A 17,732-nucleotide genomic window follows, 5' to 3' on the forward strand; every position below is an offset into this window, starting at 1 on the left:
TACTCACCAAGGATTTCTTCCACGTACGTACTTAAACGGCTGTACAGGGTGTTGGAGAATATTTTGTACATTGTATTCAGAAGAGTTATACCCCTATAATTTTTACATTCCAACAAATCTCCCTTTTTGTGCAGTGGACATATGATTCCAGTGCACCATTCCTCTGGCATTTGTTCTTCTTCCCAGACTTTGACTATTATGTTGTGAATTTGGTGCATAATGCTGTTACCTCCATGTTTGATGAGCTCTGCGGGGATACAATCCATTCCTGGGGACTTGCTATTTTTGAGTCGTGTGATTGCGTCTTTCACTTCAAATATTGAAGGAGGTTCTACGTGAGTGTTATTTCTTGATTTTTGGGGTGACGCATCATTTTCCACTTCGGTACCAAGTAGTTCTTTGAAGTGCTCAACCCATCTGCTTTGTACTGCGTCAGCGGTACTGACTATATGTCCATTTTTGTCTCTACACATCGTCAGCCGTGGTTTAAATTCTTTTCTTGTCTTATTTAGGATATTATAGAACTTTCTAGTTTCATTTTGCCCCTTTAATGATTGAAGCTCTTGCATAATCTGGTTTTCGAAGGTCCGCTTTTTCCTTCGATGTATGCGTTTTTCCTCCTTCCTAAGATCTTTGTACATTTGCTCCTTATCCCGTGTTCTTCTTTGTTGCATAAGTTTATATGCATAATTTTTTCTTTTAGTGATATCTTCACATTCATCGTCGAACCAACTGTTGCGTGGAGTGGATTCTTCTGGTCCTAGGACGTTGTTTGCCGCTTCCTTAATTGTTCTTCTACATATATCCCATTGCTCTCTAGCTGCTAATTGCCATGTCTACTCACATGGAGCTAATTGCAGGTGTCATGTGTCATTGCAGGTGTGCAGGAGATGTTGATCCATTGTGGTAGCAGCTAAGATTGTAGGTTTGCTATATCAGTTGCATCTGCTCGCTACAGTTGTGGTAAATACCACATGGTGTCAGTTGGGGTGTTCCGTCAAAAAGGGAGACAATGTATAAAAAAACTACAGCAAGAACTCTTGTGTTAGCTGACAGCAAAAGGTAAATATCTTAGCTTGGCATGTGGTTCCACAAAATGAATAATTATATAAAAAAGATAGCAATGGCAAGGACAATCAAATTAATATATTTTATGCAAATATGTATATATGAACTTAATTATTAAAACAAATGATTAAAGTTAAACACTGAATTAAAGATTCTATCTGTATATGCTTTAAAAGGTTTCAACGAAGCATGACTTAGAGAGATTTGATATGTAATGATTAAAATGATTAAAAGAAGACATAACATATTAAGACTGAATACACACGACATATTAAGACTTAATTATTAGCTTACCCCAAGAAGTAGTTCGAACAAATAAATGGGTTTATGGACTAAAGTTCTACTTTAAATGCAGAAGACGTTAAAGTGAAATAAATGAAAATTTAAATTAAAGAAAATTAATTAAACAGAATATTTAGTTGATAGAAAAGTTGAGCGCCAACTATTTTTAAAAGAAAAATAGTAAAACAAAACAGAAGGTTAACAAATGAATCAAATCAAAAGAAATTTGAATTAAATAATTATTTAAAAAATAATAATAAAACATGTGACGTTTATAACGCTACAAATAAAATTGATAATAATAAAGGTTACCGGTTACCGGTAATATATAGTATGTGTTATCTTAGGCATCGTGTATGGTATATAATCATTTTGAATGTTCATCCGAGTCATTGAAAAGTTTATAAAGTGCCTAATAGTTGAGTATTTGATATGTTTTTTACTTGTATTAGTAAAATAAATGATAAACATATGATCTTTAATGATGTTTTTAGGTCGTGCAGAAGTATTTAGAGAAATGTTGGAACTATCCGCTAAAGAGTTTTGGCGGTACAGTAACATTACATGTTCGGCATACACCCTAAATGCTTTAGACACATTATTACCTGATGGAAGTACAAGTAAGCCAACATGAATTATAATAACGAACAATTTATAGGTTTAATTCTAACATTTTTGTATACAAATCTATTGTAAACTTAAAAAGCCTCTACAAATTTTATATCTCTGGTGTACCTATAGCTCCAGATTTTAATATTAATTTATCAGCATTTAGATCTAGATTAAAAAGTGTTAAATAATTTCATCGTTTCAACATTTTTTTTGTAATTCTGTCTTGTATGCCATGTAGTTTCTAGTATTTTTATCAACTTCGTTTATACTGTTATTTGCAATTACTGTAATTTCATCGATTCAATATTTTTTTTTGTAATTCTGTCTTGTATGCCATGTAGTTTCTAGTATTTTTATCAACTTCGTTTATACTGTTATATTTACCTGTTTATTCGCAATTACTGGCTATTAATTTTTATTTTTTAGATTGGAATTCTGCTCTATTTATAATTTTAAACGGAACCAAAGAAGAACATTTAGACATGTTAGATGGAGGTATTATCCAAAGGTTACTCGAAGAGAAATGGAAAACTTTTGCAAGGGTAAATGTATTATTAAACTATTATGTATTTAAGTTTACTGTTAAGTTACGCTGTTCAGGCATTAATCAAACACTTCTTTATATCTCGATAATTTACAAAAACAATATAAAATAGTGGAAGCGGAAATGGCAGAAATATATCTTGAGATCTTAATTTACAACGAAAGTATTGTTTTACCAGCTATTTCCGATCATTCTGCACAGTTGCTAAATTGGGACCAGTTGCCGAAGTTAGTATTAAGGTAAAACCCAGTAGAAGTAGATCATTCAGCCAGCTGTCTATCGCAGAGTTTAAGTATTTCTTAGGAAAAGTCAAAGGTTGGGTTAGGTTAGGTTCAATATGAGTGCGTTAACCACCCTTTGACTCGACCTAAGAAATCTATTGTGGCTCATCCCTAGGTTAAAGTTAGCCTTTCAGCCCAGCCTTTTTAACTATGAATGTGTAGGGTTCGAGTTAATAGTGCTCAAATGTATTAAGCCTTATCCAATTTAACCCTGATCAGTTAGACCGAAAGTGTTTCGCCGTCTCATCTTCAGCCTAACAAAATCTTCAATTATTCATCTGCCCATTGAGGTGACAGAGTCCTATTAGAACATCTAAGATTTTAAGACCCATTTGTTTGTACCATAAATTAGAGGATGTACAAAGTGGATTCAGGAAAGGACACAACACACAAGACCATATATGCACCATGCAACAAGTAATAGAAAAAGCCTTAAAGAAAAATAAAGAAATACATCTGAGTTTTATAGACATGGAAAAAGCATTCGACTCAGTCAAAAGAAAAGATATATGGGAAAGTCTAAAGAAGAAACAAGTAAGTGAAGAACTGATAGAAGCAACAAAGAGTATATACATGAAAACAACAAATACAGTAAGAATGTTAAATATACAGTCAGAACCATTCGAAACAACCCAAGGAGTTAGACAAGGGGGAAGTCTCAGCCCACTACTATTCATAAATGTTATAGATGAGATAGTGAAAGAATGTAAGAAAACATTCAAGAAATACTGCATCGGTTGGAACAGAATGCACATGATAAATGCTGAGATGTGTATATTTGCAGACGACATAGTATTAATTGCGGAAACTGCAGAAAAACTGAAATACAACTTAGAGAAATGGAACCTAGAAGCAAGGAAATACAACCTAAACGTAAACAAAGAGAAGACTCAAATAATGAAAATATCAAGGAAACAAGGGACGGAAGATCAAATAGAAGTAATGATAGACCAACAAAAAATAATACAGGCAAATTCATACAAATACTTAGGAACAGTAATCAACAACAAAGGAGACATCGAGGATGACCTTAACAACAGAATGGAAAACACAGGAAAACTATTCCAAGCACTAAATAGAGGATTCCTTAATAACAAAGAAATATCAACAAAGACCAAGATGACAATATACAAAACAATATATAGACCTACAGTGACATATGGAGCAGAAAATTAGATATTAAACAAAAGACATCAGAGCAGAATTCAGGCAGCAGCGATGAAATACCTCAGAAGAACGATAGGAGTAAAAAGAACTGATAGAATCAGAAATGAAGAAATAAGAGAAAGACTCAAAATCAAACCGATACTCGAGACAATCAAAGAGAAAAAATTGGCATGGTTCGGACATCTAACCCGGATGGACAATAATAGACAAGTTAAAAGAGTGTGGGACGCCAAACCAATAGGGAAGAACAGAAGAGGAAGACCCATTAAAGAATGGAACAGTGACATCTCGCAGATACTACAGAGTAAGGGTAAGACTTGGCAGGAAGTAACACAGATGGCATCCAATAGGAAGGAATGGAGAAAGTTTGTTAAGAGCTAGGACACCTCAGAAGACCGTCAAATAGTGTAATGTAATGAATTGTATTTTAAACGGCCCAACACCGAAAGGTACAAATGGGTCTACTGATTAAGTAAAGTAAGTAAAGTTGTTTGTACCAGTTGTTACGTGTCATCCTTTTCACAATCCGAAATCGTTCTTTTGCCTGTGCTTCTAGCTATGCCAACAAAAAATTCTGGGCCTATGAATGTCTACTTTTTGATAAAACTAGTAGAGTTTGTTCAGATCACTGGTGAAATTACACGGAATTCCTCTTCTCGGGTATTTTGTGATCTTTCTCATAACAGCCTCCAGCACTAACAAGAATAAAGTTCTTTTTAATATACTTTCGATAGACTCTTTAATCCTGTTCAATATAATACAGGCAAGAATTTTGCTGGACTTTTGCTGGTTATTACAGTTTGTAATATTTCCCTTCTTTGGAAGGTTGACAAAAATGGCTTGTTTCTATTCTTCGAATCAGCTTTCTTCCTGCCAAATAAGTTGAATTAGCGGTTGAAGTAACCACACTGTGTTATCCTCATTTGCCTTAAGTCTGATCTGTCTCTGAATTTCTTGACTTCCATTTTTCCCATTATTCTCTCGGTTTAAAAGTTCTCGAAATTTTTCCTTCATTCTGTTAAGCTGTTGTGCCTGAGTTCTGTCTCACTGATTCGTTAATTTCGATACCTGTTTTAAAGTTACTGAAATTTGTTTTAACTTTTCCTAAATCTAAACTTAGTAAACTTAGAAATTCTCTTCCTTTGAGATGTGGGTTTTTCGGAGGATGCTGAAGATCTCTTGGACAGAGCACGTGACCAACAACGAGGTGTTAAGAAGAATGAGTACTAAGAGAGAACTCCTAAATATTGTAAAAAACAGAAAAACGAGTTATCTAGGACATATTTACAGGGGAGAAAAATACAACTTCCTACGACTTATAATGGAAGGGAAAGTGGAAGGAAGAAGTGGTCCAGGAAGAAGAAAATGCTCCTGTTAAGAACAGCTCAAGATAGAGAGCAATTTGCTGTAGTTATAGCCAACCTTCAGTAATGGAGAAGGCACCTTAAGAAGAGACTTAGAAAGTCGATAGGTTCCAATCCAAGTGAGAGGTTCTAATAAATAATTTAATGTTTGGCAAACTCTTACAAGTTTTGGGATGGGTAAGTTGTATTTCTTCCAATACAGTTCACACTGGTACGTTATCATATTTTTTCTGTAAGTCTATAAATGTTAAAACTTCCAGCATATATTATATTTTTTTAATTATATGATCACTACAGTGATGTCAAGGACTCTGCATTTACAATGTAAAGAATGAAGATTCAAAAGAAGATATATTTTTTAATGCCCAAAACATTGATTTTTAAAGTTAAGGGCACATTTTTGGGACCATGTTTTTTTTGTTCTTTAGTAATTAAAACCAAAGAAAAAAATAGTTGCTACTTTTCAAAAATTGAATCAGCGAAATAATAGTGCTTTCAAATCCACCTACAAACATTTTTAAAAAACAATAATGAATGCTTTTTTTATACTTTTAAAATAAAGTTTGTGTTTTTCTCTTCATTCTCAATCTACAGAGTGAGTTTTAACTATGGAACGCCTTAATTATTTTGGAAACGGTTGCACGATTTTTATAGATTTTGATGCATCTTGTGATGGGTCTTGTGATGCGGCCGGTATTATGATGGTATTTACATTGTTGTCAGATCTTCAGTTTTTCTGGAAATCTAACGAACATTATTTCTAATGGATCATCCTGTATATTTTTTGCCTTTTGAAATCCTTAAGAAATACTGATTATTTTTTATTTAGTCCCGCGTGAACACCACTCACAGTATCAAGAAAAACTTGAGCTGTAATAATAAGCGACAAAATAATTGGTCCATTTTTCATTGAGAGAAACTTAAATGTTTCTGCGAATTTAGATTTGTTGACAAGTTATTTTACCTGAGTTGGCTCGGTTATTTTCAAATAGAAAAAAGTATTTTCAATTGTACAGACATTTTAATGTAGAAATTTGGTTATTCGAAACTTTCAGACACTAACAATATCCAAAACGAAAATATTTTTATAAATAATCGCCTTTACTTGTTTGCTAAAATTTTTAATTTTTCTACTACTCAAATATTGACATACCTCTAACATGAATTTGTTTTCAGCTGCTGTAAATTTTCTGCGCTATGATTGAGATAAATCTTTTACTGCAGCAGTTTCGTTAAACTTTTTAATAATTTATTTTACTCAAATTAAACGAGTTTACTCATCTAAATGTATTGCTTTAACTTCGGCGAGATAATGTAAATGTAGCAATATCTTAGAAATTATGGCATTTAGGTGTAGGGAACATTACATGAAAAATATTCAGTATTTCTTAAGGACTTTAATAGAGAAAAAATATACAGGGTGATCTATTTGAAACAAGAAAATTCATTAGATTTTCAGAAAGATGGAGGATCTGACAATAACGTAAATACCACCATAATAGAATAGAATAGAAATGTGCTTTATTGTCACTGAAAATTGTACAATTTTATGGACAAAGCTTACAAAAACTCAAAAAATAACAATAACAATTTAAAATTTACTAAAATTACATAAATCGTCAATATCACAAAATAAAAGATAATAAAGTATCCAATACATTGCAAAATTTAACTAAATTGCAAATTGCATAATAAAACCTTACGGTTTTAAACTCTTAAAACTAATAAGTTTAAGTTGCTGCTGTTTGAATAATATGGTCTGTCAGATAGATAGGCTTTTGTCAATTTACGGAACTTAGGAAAGAAGTTGTAGATTTAAGTTGCAAAGGGAGATAGTTGTATAATTTTTTACCGAATATAATATAGATTTCTTTACTAACTCAGTGGACGAGATCGGTAAATACGCATCAAAGGTTGAATTTCTGGTGGAGTAGTCATGATTAGGTCTTGCTGAAAAAACATGTAGGTATTTGCGAATCAAGCAAACAGTTTCTAAAATAAAAAAGGAAAGAGTTAAAATCCCGTGATTTTTGAAGTAGCTTCTGCAATGTGTTGCAATCTGCAATTCTACTGAGGCCAAAAAGCCAGCTGTACTAGAACCCTAAAAAGGAAGGCCATATCGAAGATGAGACTCGAACAAAGAAAAATATGTTATTTTGGAAGATGCTAAATTGATTTCCCTCGAAACAGATCTTGGTGCAGAGCAGTCTGAGGCTAGTTTCTTACTTAACAAATCAATATGAAGGAAAAACCATTTAAGGTTGCTGTCTATAAAAATACCAAGAAATTTTACAGAATCAACGATACTGATCTGGGTGATCTGGGAGCAAGGGTTGAAGAGCTCCTTTATAGGATAATACTACTGTCTTATCCACGTTAAAAGAGAGTAAATTAGAGTCGGACCAGGTTTTTATTTTAAGTAGATCAGAAGTTATAGTTGCATGAAGAGTTGCAATATTAGAGTTCCTCCGGGTAATACTGGTGTCATCAGCAAAAAGAAAAATTTTTCCATCGATTTTTAAGTTAGTGATATCATTTACAAAGATAAGGAAAAGTAGAGGACCCAATACTGAACCTAGTGGTACTCCCCATGCAATGATTTTGTGACTAGAGTCAGTATCATTTGCTTTTACTAGTTGTTTCCTATTCCTCAAGTAAGATTGGAACCAATTCAAAGAAATACCTTGAATTCCGTAGAAATTTATTTTTTTTATCAAAATGTCGTGATTTACACAATCAAAAGCTTTGGCATAGTCACAAAAACAGTGGCAGTATAAAGATTATTGTTTAGTACTTGATAAACCTCATGTAGTACAGCAAATATAGCATTACTGGTACATTTATTAGATAAAAAGCCTAACTGACTTTGTGATAAAATGTTGTTTTCAACGAGAAAGGACATAAGTCGGGCTTTTATAAATCTCTCAATAATTTTGGATAGGACTGGTAGTAAGGCAATAGGTCTATGGTTGCAGACATTCGATTTTTCACCACCCTTATGAAGAGGAATAATAATGGCTGTCTTTAGGCACTTTGGAAATATATATTTTTCAAAGGCATCGTTAATTAGTGATATCAGGACTTCCAACACATTTTTTGGGAGATTTAAGAAAATGTTTATGAATAGTCAATCAGTACTACAGGAAGATTTGCTTTTGATACTACTGATTGTTTGGATCAGTTCAGATTTATCAACTGGTCTTATAAAGAATGAATTCGAGACCTTTGTTAAATTGGGGAGATAGGAAATAGGATTTTGATGTGGCAAAATAGTTCATGTTATATTTTTACTCACATTAACGAAGTATTCATTTAGATTTTCAGGGACCAAGTTTCTCTTGCAACATTTTTAGAGCTTCCCAGACGATTCTGATAGTAGATTTTTTTAGCTGTTTTGATAAGGTTTATATGTATTTGGAGATATGGCGGCACTATTTTTTTTGTCAGTCTTAAATACTAAAGAACAAAAAAAATTGAGTGTACTCTCAAATTTCAAAATCAATGTTTTGGGCATCGAAAAAGTGGATATTTTCCTTGACAAGGAAAGAGAGGCGACGCGTAATCGTATGGAATTGACTGAAGCCTAAACTGACACCAATCGGAACCGGAAAAGTTGCCAGGTCATATTTTATTTCTTTAGTAGATTGAGAATAATTAATATATATATATATATATATATATATATATATATATATATATATATATATATATATATATATATTATATATATATCAATAGATTTTTTTTTAAATTTATAATTGAACACTGACATGATGATCACTTTTTGAACATGATTTTATCATTACATATTTGTTAGTAGATCGATATAGTGGTTCAGTAAATCAGTAAATTGAAGTTGAAATCAGTAGATCTACTGAAAAATCAGTAGACCTGGTAACCCTGCGAGAGGTAGTAATGGGCAAGGTAAGGGCACCAAAAAAACAAGCGGTCACATCGAAATTGGCTTCACTTTTCGAATGTTTATTAAGTGAACGTTACCTGTCCTCTTTCTTTCCTTGTCTAAGATATTTTCTAACGAATTTGACATATTTGCGTGAAACTCTTTGTACGATATTTACAGAGATATAAAGAAGTGTATATTTTAAATTAAATTATACTGATTATCACCAACGCTTTATGTTTCAGAACCAATTTTTAAAAAGGCTTCTTATTTTAGTAGTACATTTAATTTTTTTATCGTTGGCTGCGTACTTGAGACCTGATGATCCAGATGTACCTTTATTAGAGTGGTCCGATGATCCCACTACTATTGCGAGGTAACTAATTGCATTTGAAAATATGTTTTGTTAACTCTGATACTCCCATATCGTAGGGGAAAGGATGAGGTAGCTGGTTCGTGGATTTAAAGGCAAATATTTGTAAAACTATATTCTCACCTTCCTACATTTGGTAGATAAAATAGAAATACAACTCTCGAGGGACCAGCGACCAATAGGTCACAAAATTGTGGATTATTAATAGTGTAGTAAATATTAAAATTGAAAATAGAATAATTAAAATGAGATTTCCGGTAGAAATATTTTTATTTTATTATTTACATAAATAAATAGCAGTATCGGAATTGCCAGCAAATCACCCTTTTGAATGATAATAAAAAACATAAATATTCAAATAAAATGTTCTTAAAATACACAAATGTTTATATTAATTGTTCTTAAACTAAATAAATGCGATTTATAAAGCATAAGAAGCACATTGATGTTTTAGTGACACTCTTGAACCAAATTTATAGTTCAGGCGTATTACCCAAAGAGTGGTTAACGTCGATTTTTATATGTCTCCCCAAAAAGAAAAACGTAAGAGAATGCAGCGATTACCGCACCTTTAGCTTGATGTCTCATGTTGGACATAGACGTTAATGATACACAATTTGGTTTTCGCAAAGGCCTAGGTACGCGTGAAGCTTTTTTTTCACTTAATATACTGATTCAAAGATGCTTGGACGTCAATCAAGATATATATGCATGTTTTATTGACTATAATAAAGCATTCGATAAAGTACGACATAATGAATTAATGAATGTCCTGAAATCAAAGAAGATTAACTACAACGACTTTAGGATCATATCAAATTTATACTATAAACAGCGAGCAAAAGTACGTGTTAACGAACAGCTGTCAGAAGAAATTGAAATTAGACGTGGAGTGAGACAGGGATGCGTATTGTCGCTAATTCTTTTTAGCGTACTCCGAAGAGATCCTGAAAAACGCTTTTGAGGGTAAAACATCTGGAATAAAGGTAAATGGAGTTCCCATTAACAACATTAGATATGTGGACGACACTGTGATCTTAGCCGAAAATATTGAAGATCTTCAGAGACTGGTGACCAGAATAGCGGAGTATGAAAAAGAGTACGGTCTAACAATGAATGTCATGAAGACAAAATTTATGAGAATTTCGAAAACTCAAACAAATAACGAGAATCTTCTCGTTGGACGTCGAACAAGTGGAGAAATATGCATATCTGGGAACAATGATTAACTCCACAAATGATTACATTCAGGAGATCAAAATCAGAATAGAAAAGGCTAGAGCAAATTTCAACAAAATGAGAAGAGTGCTATGTACAAAGGATTTAAAATTGGAACTAAGAGTTAGGTTGGTGAGGTGCTATGTTTGTTCCACTTTGTTTTATGGAATGGAATCTTTTACCTTAAATGCGACATCAATGAAAAAACTGGAATCATTTGAGCTGTCGGCGTATAGAAGATTTCTGAAAATATCGTGGACAGAACACGTCACAAACAAAGAGGTTCTGAGAAGGATGTATAAAGAAATAAAAATTTCAAATACAATTAAAACAAGAAAATTGGAATATCTCGGACATATTACACGTGGAGAAAAATACACCTTGCTCCAACTAATTATGCAGGGAAAGATCCAAGGAAAGAGAAGCATAGGGAGGCGTAGAATGTCATGGCTGCGCAACCTGAGAGAGTGGTATGGATGTACATCAAATGAACTTTTCAGAGCAGCCGTCTCAAAAGTCCAAATAGCTATGATGATTGCCAACCTCCGCCGCGGAGATGGCACTTGAAGAAAAGGATAGAGCAAAAAAGTTTAGTTGTATATCCAGCAACCCTGTAATTTGTCGGACCGGCATTTACGAAATATTGGCACAAAAACTGTCGATTTCTTTTGTATAAATTGTAATAGCAGGTACTTACATATTTTATGTACTAACACTGAAGTTAACTGAGGTAACTATTTAATAAAGTTAAGTTAATTGAAATCTGCTTCTATTTGAGAAGCGTGAAAAGGATTTACTTGTTTCTAGTTGAGAAGACAAAGTGAGTTAAGGGTAGTTTGATTTGAATATGGGTTTAAATAGTTTAAATGTGAAAAACTGACAGGCGCAGGAAATACGATACAGCAGGAAGAAGGCATGTCATGCTGATCATATCGTCTTTAATTTAGTGACATGGGAAATTAAAATAGTTTTAATTATTATTGTTTGATTATGGAATAAATTATTGTAAAAAAGACAATTAATTTTCTACATAATATGTCTGAAAAGGAAAGTTTTCAATCAGTGTGTACTTCCTGTTCTACTGTGGTGTTGAAACAATCAGTCTGACAAAAAAGAATATACAAAAAATACACATAATGCAGAGAAAGATGACGAAAAGATCAATGCTGGAATACATTAAAAGGGCCGTTCCAAACCAAGTGATCAGGAAAAGAAGTCAACGTGAGACGCTGTTGAGGTGATTTGGCATTTAAAATGGAATTGGGCCAGATATATTGGTAGAATGACGGATGAACGGTAGACAAGAAAGGTAGTGGAATGGCGTACGAGACATGAAACTTACAGAAGTAGACGCACGTCACCAAACAGATGGACCGACGACATAAAGAGATGTGTTGGCAACTTTATAAAAAAGCTATAAGATAGAGAGAAAACTTAGGGTTGCCTACGTTAAGCACATGACAATTAAATTAACAAGGGATTAAAACCATTATATAAAATGTTGTTAAAGTTATGATAAATTGCGTTAGGCTTTCACGGCCATCGTCTAACTTATTAAACTGTTTATTCGGGCTGTTGGGCCGTTGTCTTCTGTTGAGATTTGTTCTCAACGTTTCGCCAACACTAGGGGTTGGCATCTTCTGGAGATGTTGATGCTTCGCTTGTAAGCAGAAACTGACGAGTCAGTTTCTGCTTACAAGCGAAGCATCAACATCTCCAGAAGATGCCAACCCCTAGTGTTGGCGAAACGTTGAGAACAAATCTCAACAGAAGACAACGGCCCAACAGCCCGAATAAACAGTTTAATAAGTTAAAGTTATGATAATTTGAAAAACCTTTAAACCTTTGTTTTGGGCATTTCCTAATTCCTTAGTACCTAAAATACAACATATTCAGAAATAATGTAAATGCGAATGAAGCAACTTTAGTTGTCTAATTTAGTTAAAGACACCAAAAGAAAAGCGATCAGTCAGTGCTTGTATTAACTCAATTTGTGTAAGATTTTCCAGATTTTAGTACGGCCTAAAAGAAATATTTTGTAAATATTGTGAAATTCGTGTGACTGTCCGCAGAAACTTCAAAGTGATACAACATTTAGCAACTGTACGGTATAAATATTTAAGAAATAAAAAATCTCGCCAAACACAACAAATTTTAATAACTACATCGTTTTCATCAGGACAAAAGCGTTCAAAAGTTAATAAAGATTTGTCCAAACCTTTTATTGGTGCTGACATTCCGCTGAACATTTTAAGGAATCCAATGCTAAAAAGTTTTTTAGAAAAGTTTACAGTGTAAATATGTCAATATTTTAATATCTGCTAACGGTATTTATTATGCACAATTTTTTATACTAAGTCTAATAACATTATGGTATGTAAATCCGTAAACAAATTTTTCGAAACCAAAGGCTTAGTTGAGGAGATATGTTGTGAAATGCAATTTTAGATTCCCCACGTCTCTAGTAACATCTTTATCAACGTCTGTTTTGCCTTGCAATTCTTAGAAGGTACAGATTAAAGCAGAAATCTGAATTTGGTTTCGAAAAATTAGTTTACGGATTTATTATCAGATGTCGCTATTTGCGTCCATACGAAGCCATGTTAGAGTTGCTTCTACCACGACAGGAAAGATTTATTTTCACGTTCAGAGCGTCTGTGAATAGCCGTTCTGAAGATCCCTTTTAGGGTGAAATACGTATAAGCTGATATACAGACGCACTATACGTGAAATCAAATCTTAACTATATTTTTCCTATTATGGTATGTATTCCTATATACTTTATTTTAGGTATGTTGCAGAAGTAGGAACAATACTAGGTGTTTTAAGTTATGTCATATTTCAACAAGGTGACGAAATTAGAAACCAAGGTCTTTGGACTTTTCTAAGACAACAAGTAAGAATTAACCTTATATATAATACATAAATTTTTTCTGTCTACAATTTACCTGTCAACTATGTGTTAATTAGTTCCTTAACTAACTATTCACTTGTTTATATATTTTCATTCTCCATCTATACTCAATTTAAAAATTATTGAGAGCACAGTTTTTCTGACATGAATTCATGCAATCGAAAAGGCATCATCATGATTCTTTCTTTACAATCCATGCGTGGGTCCTAGCCTTCTTAAGAATTTCTTTCCAGTCGTCCCTATCCATCGCCTTCCTCCGCCAAGTACGTATTCCCATATTTCTCATGTCTTTATCGATGTTATCAAGGAACATTTTTCTGGGTCTTCCTCTTCTTCTCTGACCAATGGGTCTATCAGGGAGCGTTTTTCTAGCTGGGTCATTTTGTTCCATCCGCATTACATGCACTATCCACCTCCGACGTCCTATCTTAATATGCTTTACGATATCAGGTTCCTGGTATATTCTATAAAGTTTGAAATTTACTTCTCCATTGTCATTAACTGCTCTATAGATTTGCCTTAGTACTTTTCTTTCGAACCATCCTAACATGTTTTCATTACTTTTGTTAGAGTTAGATGTTAGAGTCCAGGTTTCTGACCCATTCTGTAGTTTTAAGCATCTTTTTGTATCATCATTTTATTTTCTTTACTAATCGAAGAGGCACGAACGTCTAATTTTACTCCTGTGGCTGTAAGCCAGAGATTGGCCTGCGGAAGACTGTATTATTAAATGCACATGACGCACCTATATATAAAAATCCCATTATTACTGTTCGGAGTTTAGTCTCCAAGTGTTCAATGATGACCAGAGTTGGAGAAGCAACCATTAATAGACTTTTAAAACAGTGAAAGTAAGGAAATATTACAGAAGCACCGAAAACATCATCAAGAAGAAAATCCCAGCAAATAGACTCGATATAGCACCATAATAGCGACAATTATAATTTTATTGAAACTTAAAAGGATCTATATTAAAAGGAACGCCCAATGGAAGAACTTAAAAGGCCCTATATTACAAGTAAGTAAAGATAAACTTAATAAAAAGTGCCAGGAAGAGAAAAAAGACTGGATGACCAACGAAATACTTGAGTTAATGGAGAATAGAAGGATCATTAAAATTTTAGACAAAACAAGATATGACAAGATATACAGATAAATACAAAAGAAAAGAAGGAAAACAAAGAAAAATTGGTTGAACGAGGAATGTTGTGAAATCGAAAATCTACAAGAATTACACGACTCGTTTAACATACATAAAAAGATCCCAATTCACCGGAAAGTCGTCATCGGAAGAAAAACAACGCTAAAGAATGTTAAGATCATAGAACAATAAGTTAAGTAAGCCATACACTTAAATTACTATTAAAAATTATACACAACCCTACTTACAAAAAAATTAGACCCTAGCATAATTAACACACAGTTCGGATTTCGCGATGAAGTGGGAACAAGAGATGCTTCATTTTATTTTTTATTTAAACGTACCTATTAACGCGACCAGTTAAGAAGTGAATAAAGATGAGTGTGCCCGTTTTATAGATTATGAAAAGGCGTCCGACAAAGTAAGACACGACCAATTCATGACAATTTTCAAACAAAAGCAAATATACAGGCGGTGTTTTATGGCTTCATCAACTTCAGACCTTAGGATATCTGATTCTAGATTTGTTGGTGTTATTTCTAGTGCTGTGATATTATTAATGTTAGACGTTTCCCGTTTTTAGTATTTTGTGTAGTCTTTCTTCCAAGTTTCCAGAACCACATCCATATCACTTACCTGTTTCATCTTCTTTAGCATAGTTTCTGGGTTTAAATTTTTAGTTTTATAAGGTTTTATAGTTATTTAAATCTTAACTGACAATTTTAAATTACCTACTTTGTTATATACTGTTCAGTACTAATCCATGGATTTACAATCACGACTACTGCTTCTTGCGGATTGACGAGATTGATTATAGATGTATCTAATATTGCTCGTTTAAAGTGCCTCCAGAAAGTATCATCATCTTCTTTAGTAGTATCCATTGTTCCACTTATCACTGGGTGTATTCCCTCATTGAAAATCACCAGTTAAGTCTCAGTTAACATAGGAGGTCGAGGAGTGGGCTTATTTTTGTCGCTAAAATGCATTCGCAAAACGGCTACAAGAAATTAGTAGTCGCTTCGCAACTGAGGACTTCCACTTTGAATTGATTATTATAAAATCTATTCTATTCAATTCCTCGTTCTGTTCCCCGGGGATTTCCTGAAGTGTAGAGTCTTCACGGGTGGTGTTGAAAGTGGGTGTTCATTACAGACAATCTTCTTTGGCTGCAGAACTCAATTAATTGTACCGTTCATTTTTTTCACTTAAACCGAAAAGATCAAAGGTCAACTTCATGTGGTGATCAATATGGATTCTACCAATTTTAGCATTGAAGTCACGTATCATTACGATACATCATCATTCGATACATCATCAGAAAACATCAACCGTAAATAAATTGGAGGCCTTTGAAATGTGGATCTACCGGAGAATACTCAAAATTTCATGGACATCGCATACCTCAAACAAAGAAGTGCTGCATAGAATAGGCAAGGAAAGAAAACTTTTTAACACAGTAAAAGTTAGAAAAACATCATACCTAAGCCACATACTGAGAAATAATAAGTACCAATATGCCCAACTTATAGTGAAAGGAAAAATCGAGGGAAAGAGAGGCCTAGGAAGGAAAAGACTATCGTGGCTCAGAAACATCCGACAATGGACAGGGCTAAATTTTGAACAGCTAATAAGAACAGCTGAAGATAGAGAAGAGTTTAAAATTGTAGTAGCCAACCTCCATTGAGGAGAGGGCACTTTAAGAAGAAGATCATTACGATGTTTTTAATTGATCTTTTATTAAACATCTTTTCCAAAGCTGTATAAAAATCTCCATACTTGTGTCGTCTGCTGTTGATGTTGGGATTGCGTATACTTGTATGAAGAATAAGATGCAAGTTAAGTCCAGAAGTCTAAGATTAATGATTCTATCAATAATTGTATGATATTTGTACATTTTTATTGCCAGAGAAATATATTATATTTCCGGAAATGCTTCAAACATGTCGTTTCCCCCTCCAGTGGGTAACCTATACCAATAATGGAGGAAATACCACTATATTAATATAATAGACTCTATATACCTTGTGTTTTGTAGATGACTAAGTTGCGAAGATCTTCATTCTATGATAAGGAAGATTAAATTTAAAACAATTGCTTAAGATTATGGTGACCTGAATTATATGACGACTGGGAAGTTTCTATATGGGAAGGAAATACGATTAGGGTTTAGAATTTTTAGTTTAGTTTTAAATTTAGATAAAACTTTCGTTCTTACATACATTAGAAGGCAATAACAATAGTAGATATTAGAAAGAAGTGAACAAGAAACAAGAACTAATACGAAATAAAAGCATTTGGGAGTAAAAATCTCCAGGACAGAATACTGCAAATAATATACTTGGGTGGAGAGATATGTTTCTTAAATGGAATAATATGGGAGAAAATAAAATTATCCAGACTTTGGCCAAACTTTTCACGGAATGCATCTACCAAGGAAAACCTCTTCCCAATGGAACAATCCAGTCATTGATACCATACCTGTGCAGATCTGAACAAGTATGGTATCAACATAAATCATAAAGCTCAGTCATTTGAGATTTGCATATCGATCTTAAAGCCGTTCGTATGGATGACGCAATAATAATGTAGGAAAAATTATGTCACGCTTTCTTGGAAGTCGGACTAAAGATTAACATGAACAAGACACAAATAATCACTAATCTGATGCTAATTCGAAATATTGCTCTTAATGGAAGGGATATTGTGCAGACTGCATCGTATAAGTACTTAGGACATGAAATTCGATTGGACAGAGATAACCAGATATGTCAGCTCATACGTCATAGGATTAGCCTGGGCAGCGTTTGGTAAATGAAACTATTGTTTAAATTGAACCTATCCGTATGCCACAAAAAGAAAATCTT

General features: G+C 33.4%; 1 protein-coding gene across 1 annotated transcript in view; it reads left to right on the plus strand.

The window, feature by feature from the left end:
* Positions 1-17,732, plus strand: part of iav (transient receptor potential cation channel subfamily V iav) — a 79,304-nt gene that overhangs the window by 17,807 nt on the left and 43,765 nt on the right. The window contains exons 7-10 of the mRNA XM_072526832.1: positions 1,845-1,970; positions 2,389-2,504; positions 9,465-9,595; positions 13,601-13,706. Coding sequence (XP_072382933.1) covers positions 1,845-1,970; positions 2,389-2,504; positions 9,465-9,595; positions 13,601-13,706 — 479 coding nt within the window. The remainder of the gene's footprint in view (positions 1-1,844; positions 1,971-2,388; positions 2,505-9,464; positions 9,596-13,600; positions 13,707-17,732) is intronic.

Source organism: Diabrotica undecimpunctata, chromosome 3 (genome assembly GCF_040954645.1).
Source record: "Diabrotica undecimpunctata isolate CICGRU chromosome 3, icDiaUnde3, whole genome shotgun sequence".
NCBI classification, from domain to species: Eukaryota; Metazoa; Arthropoda; class Insecta; order Coleoptera; family Chrysomelidae; genus Diabrotica; species Diabrotica undecimpunctata.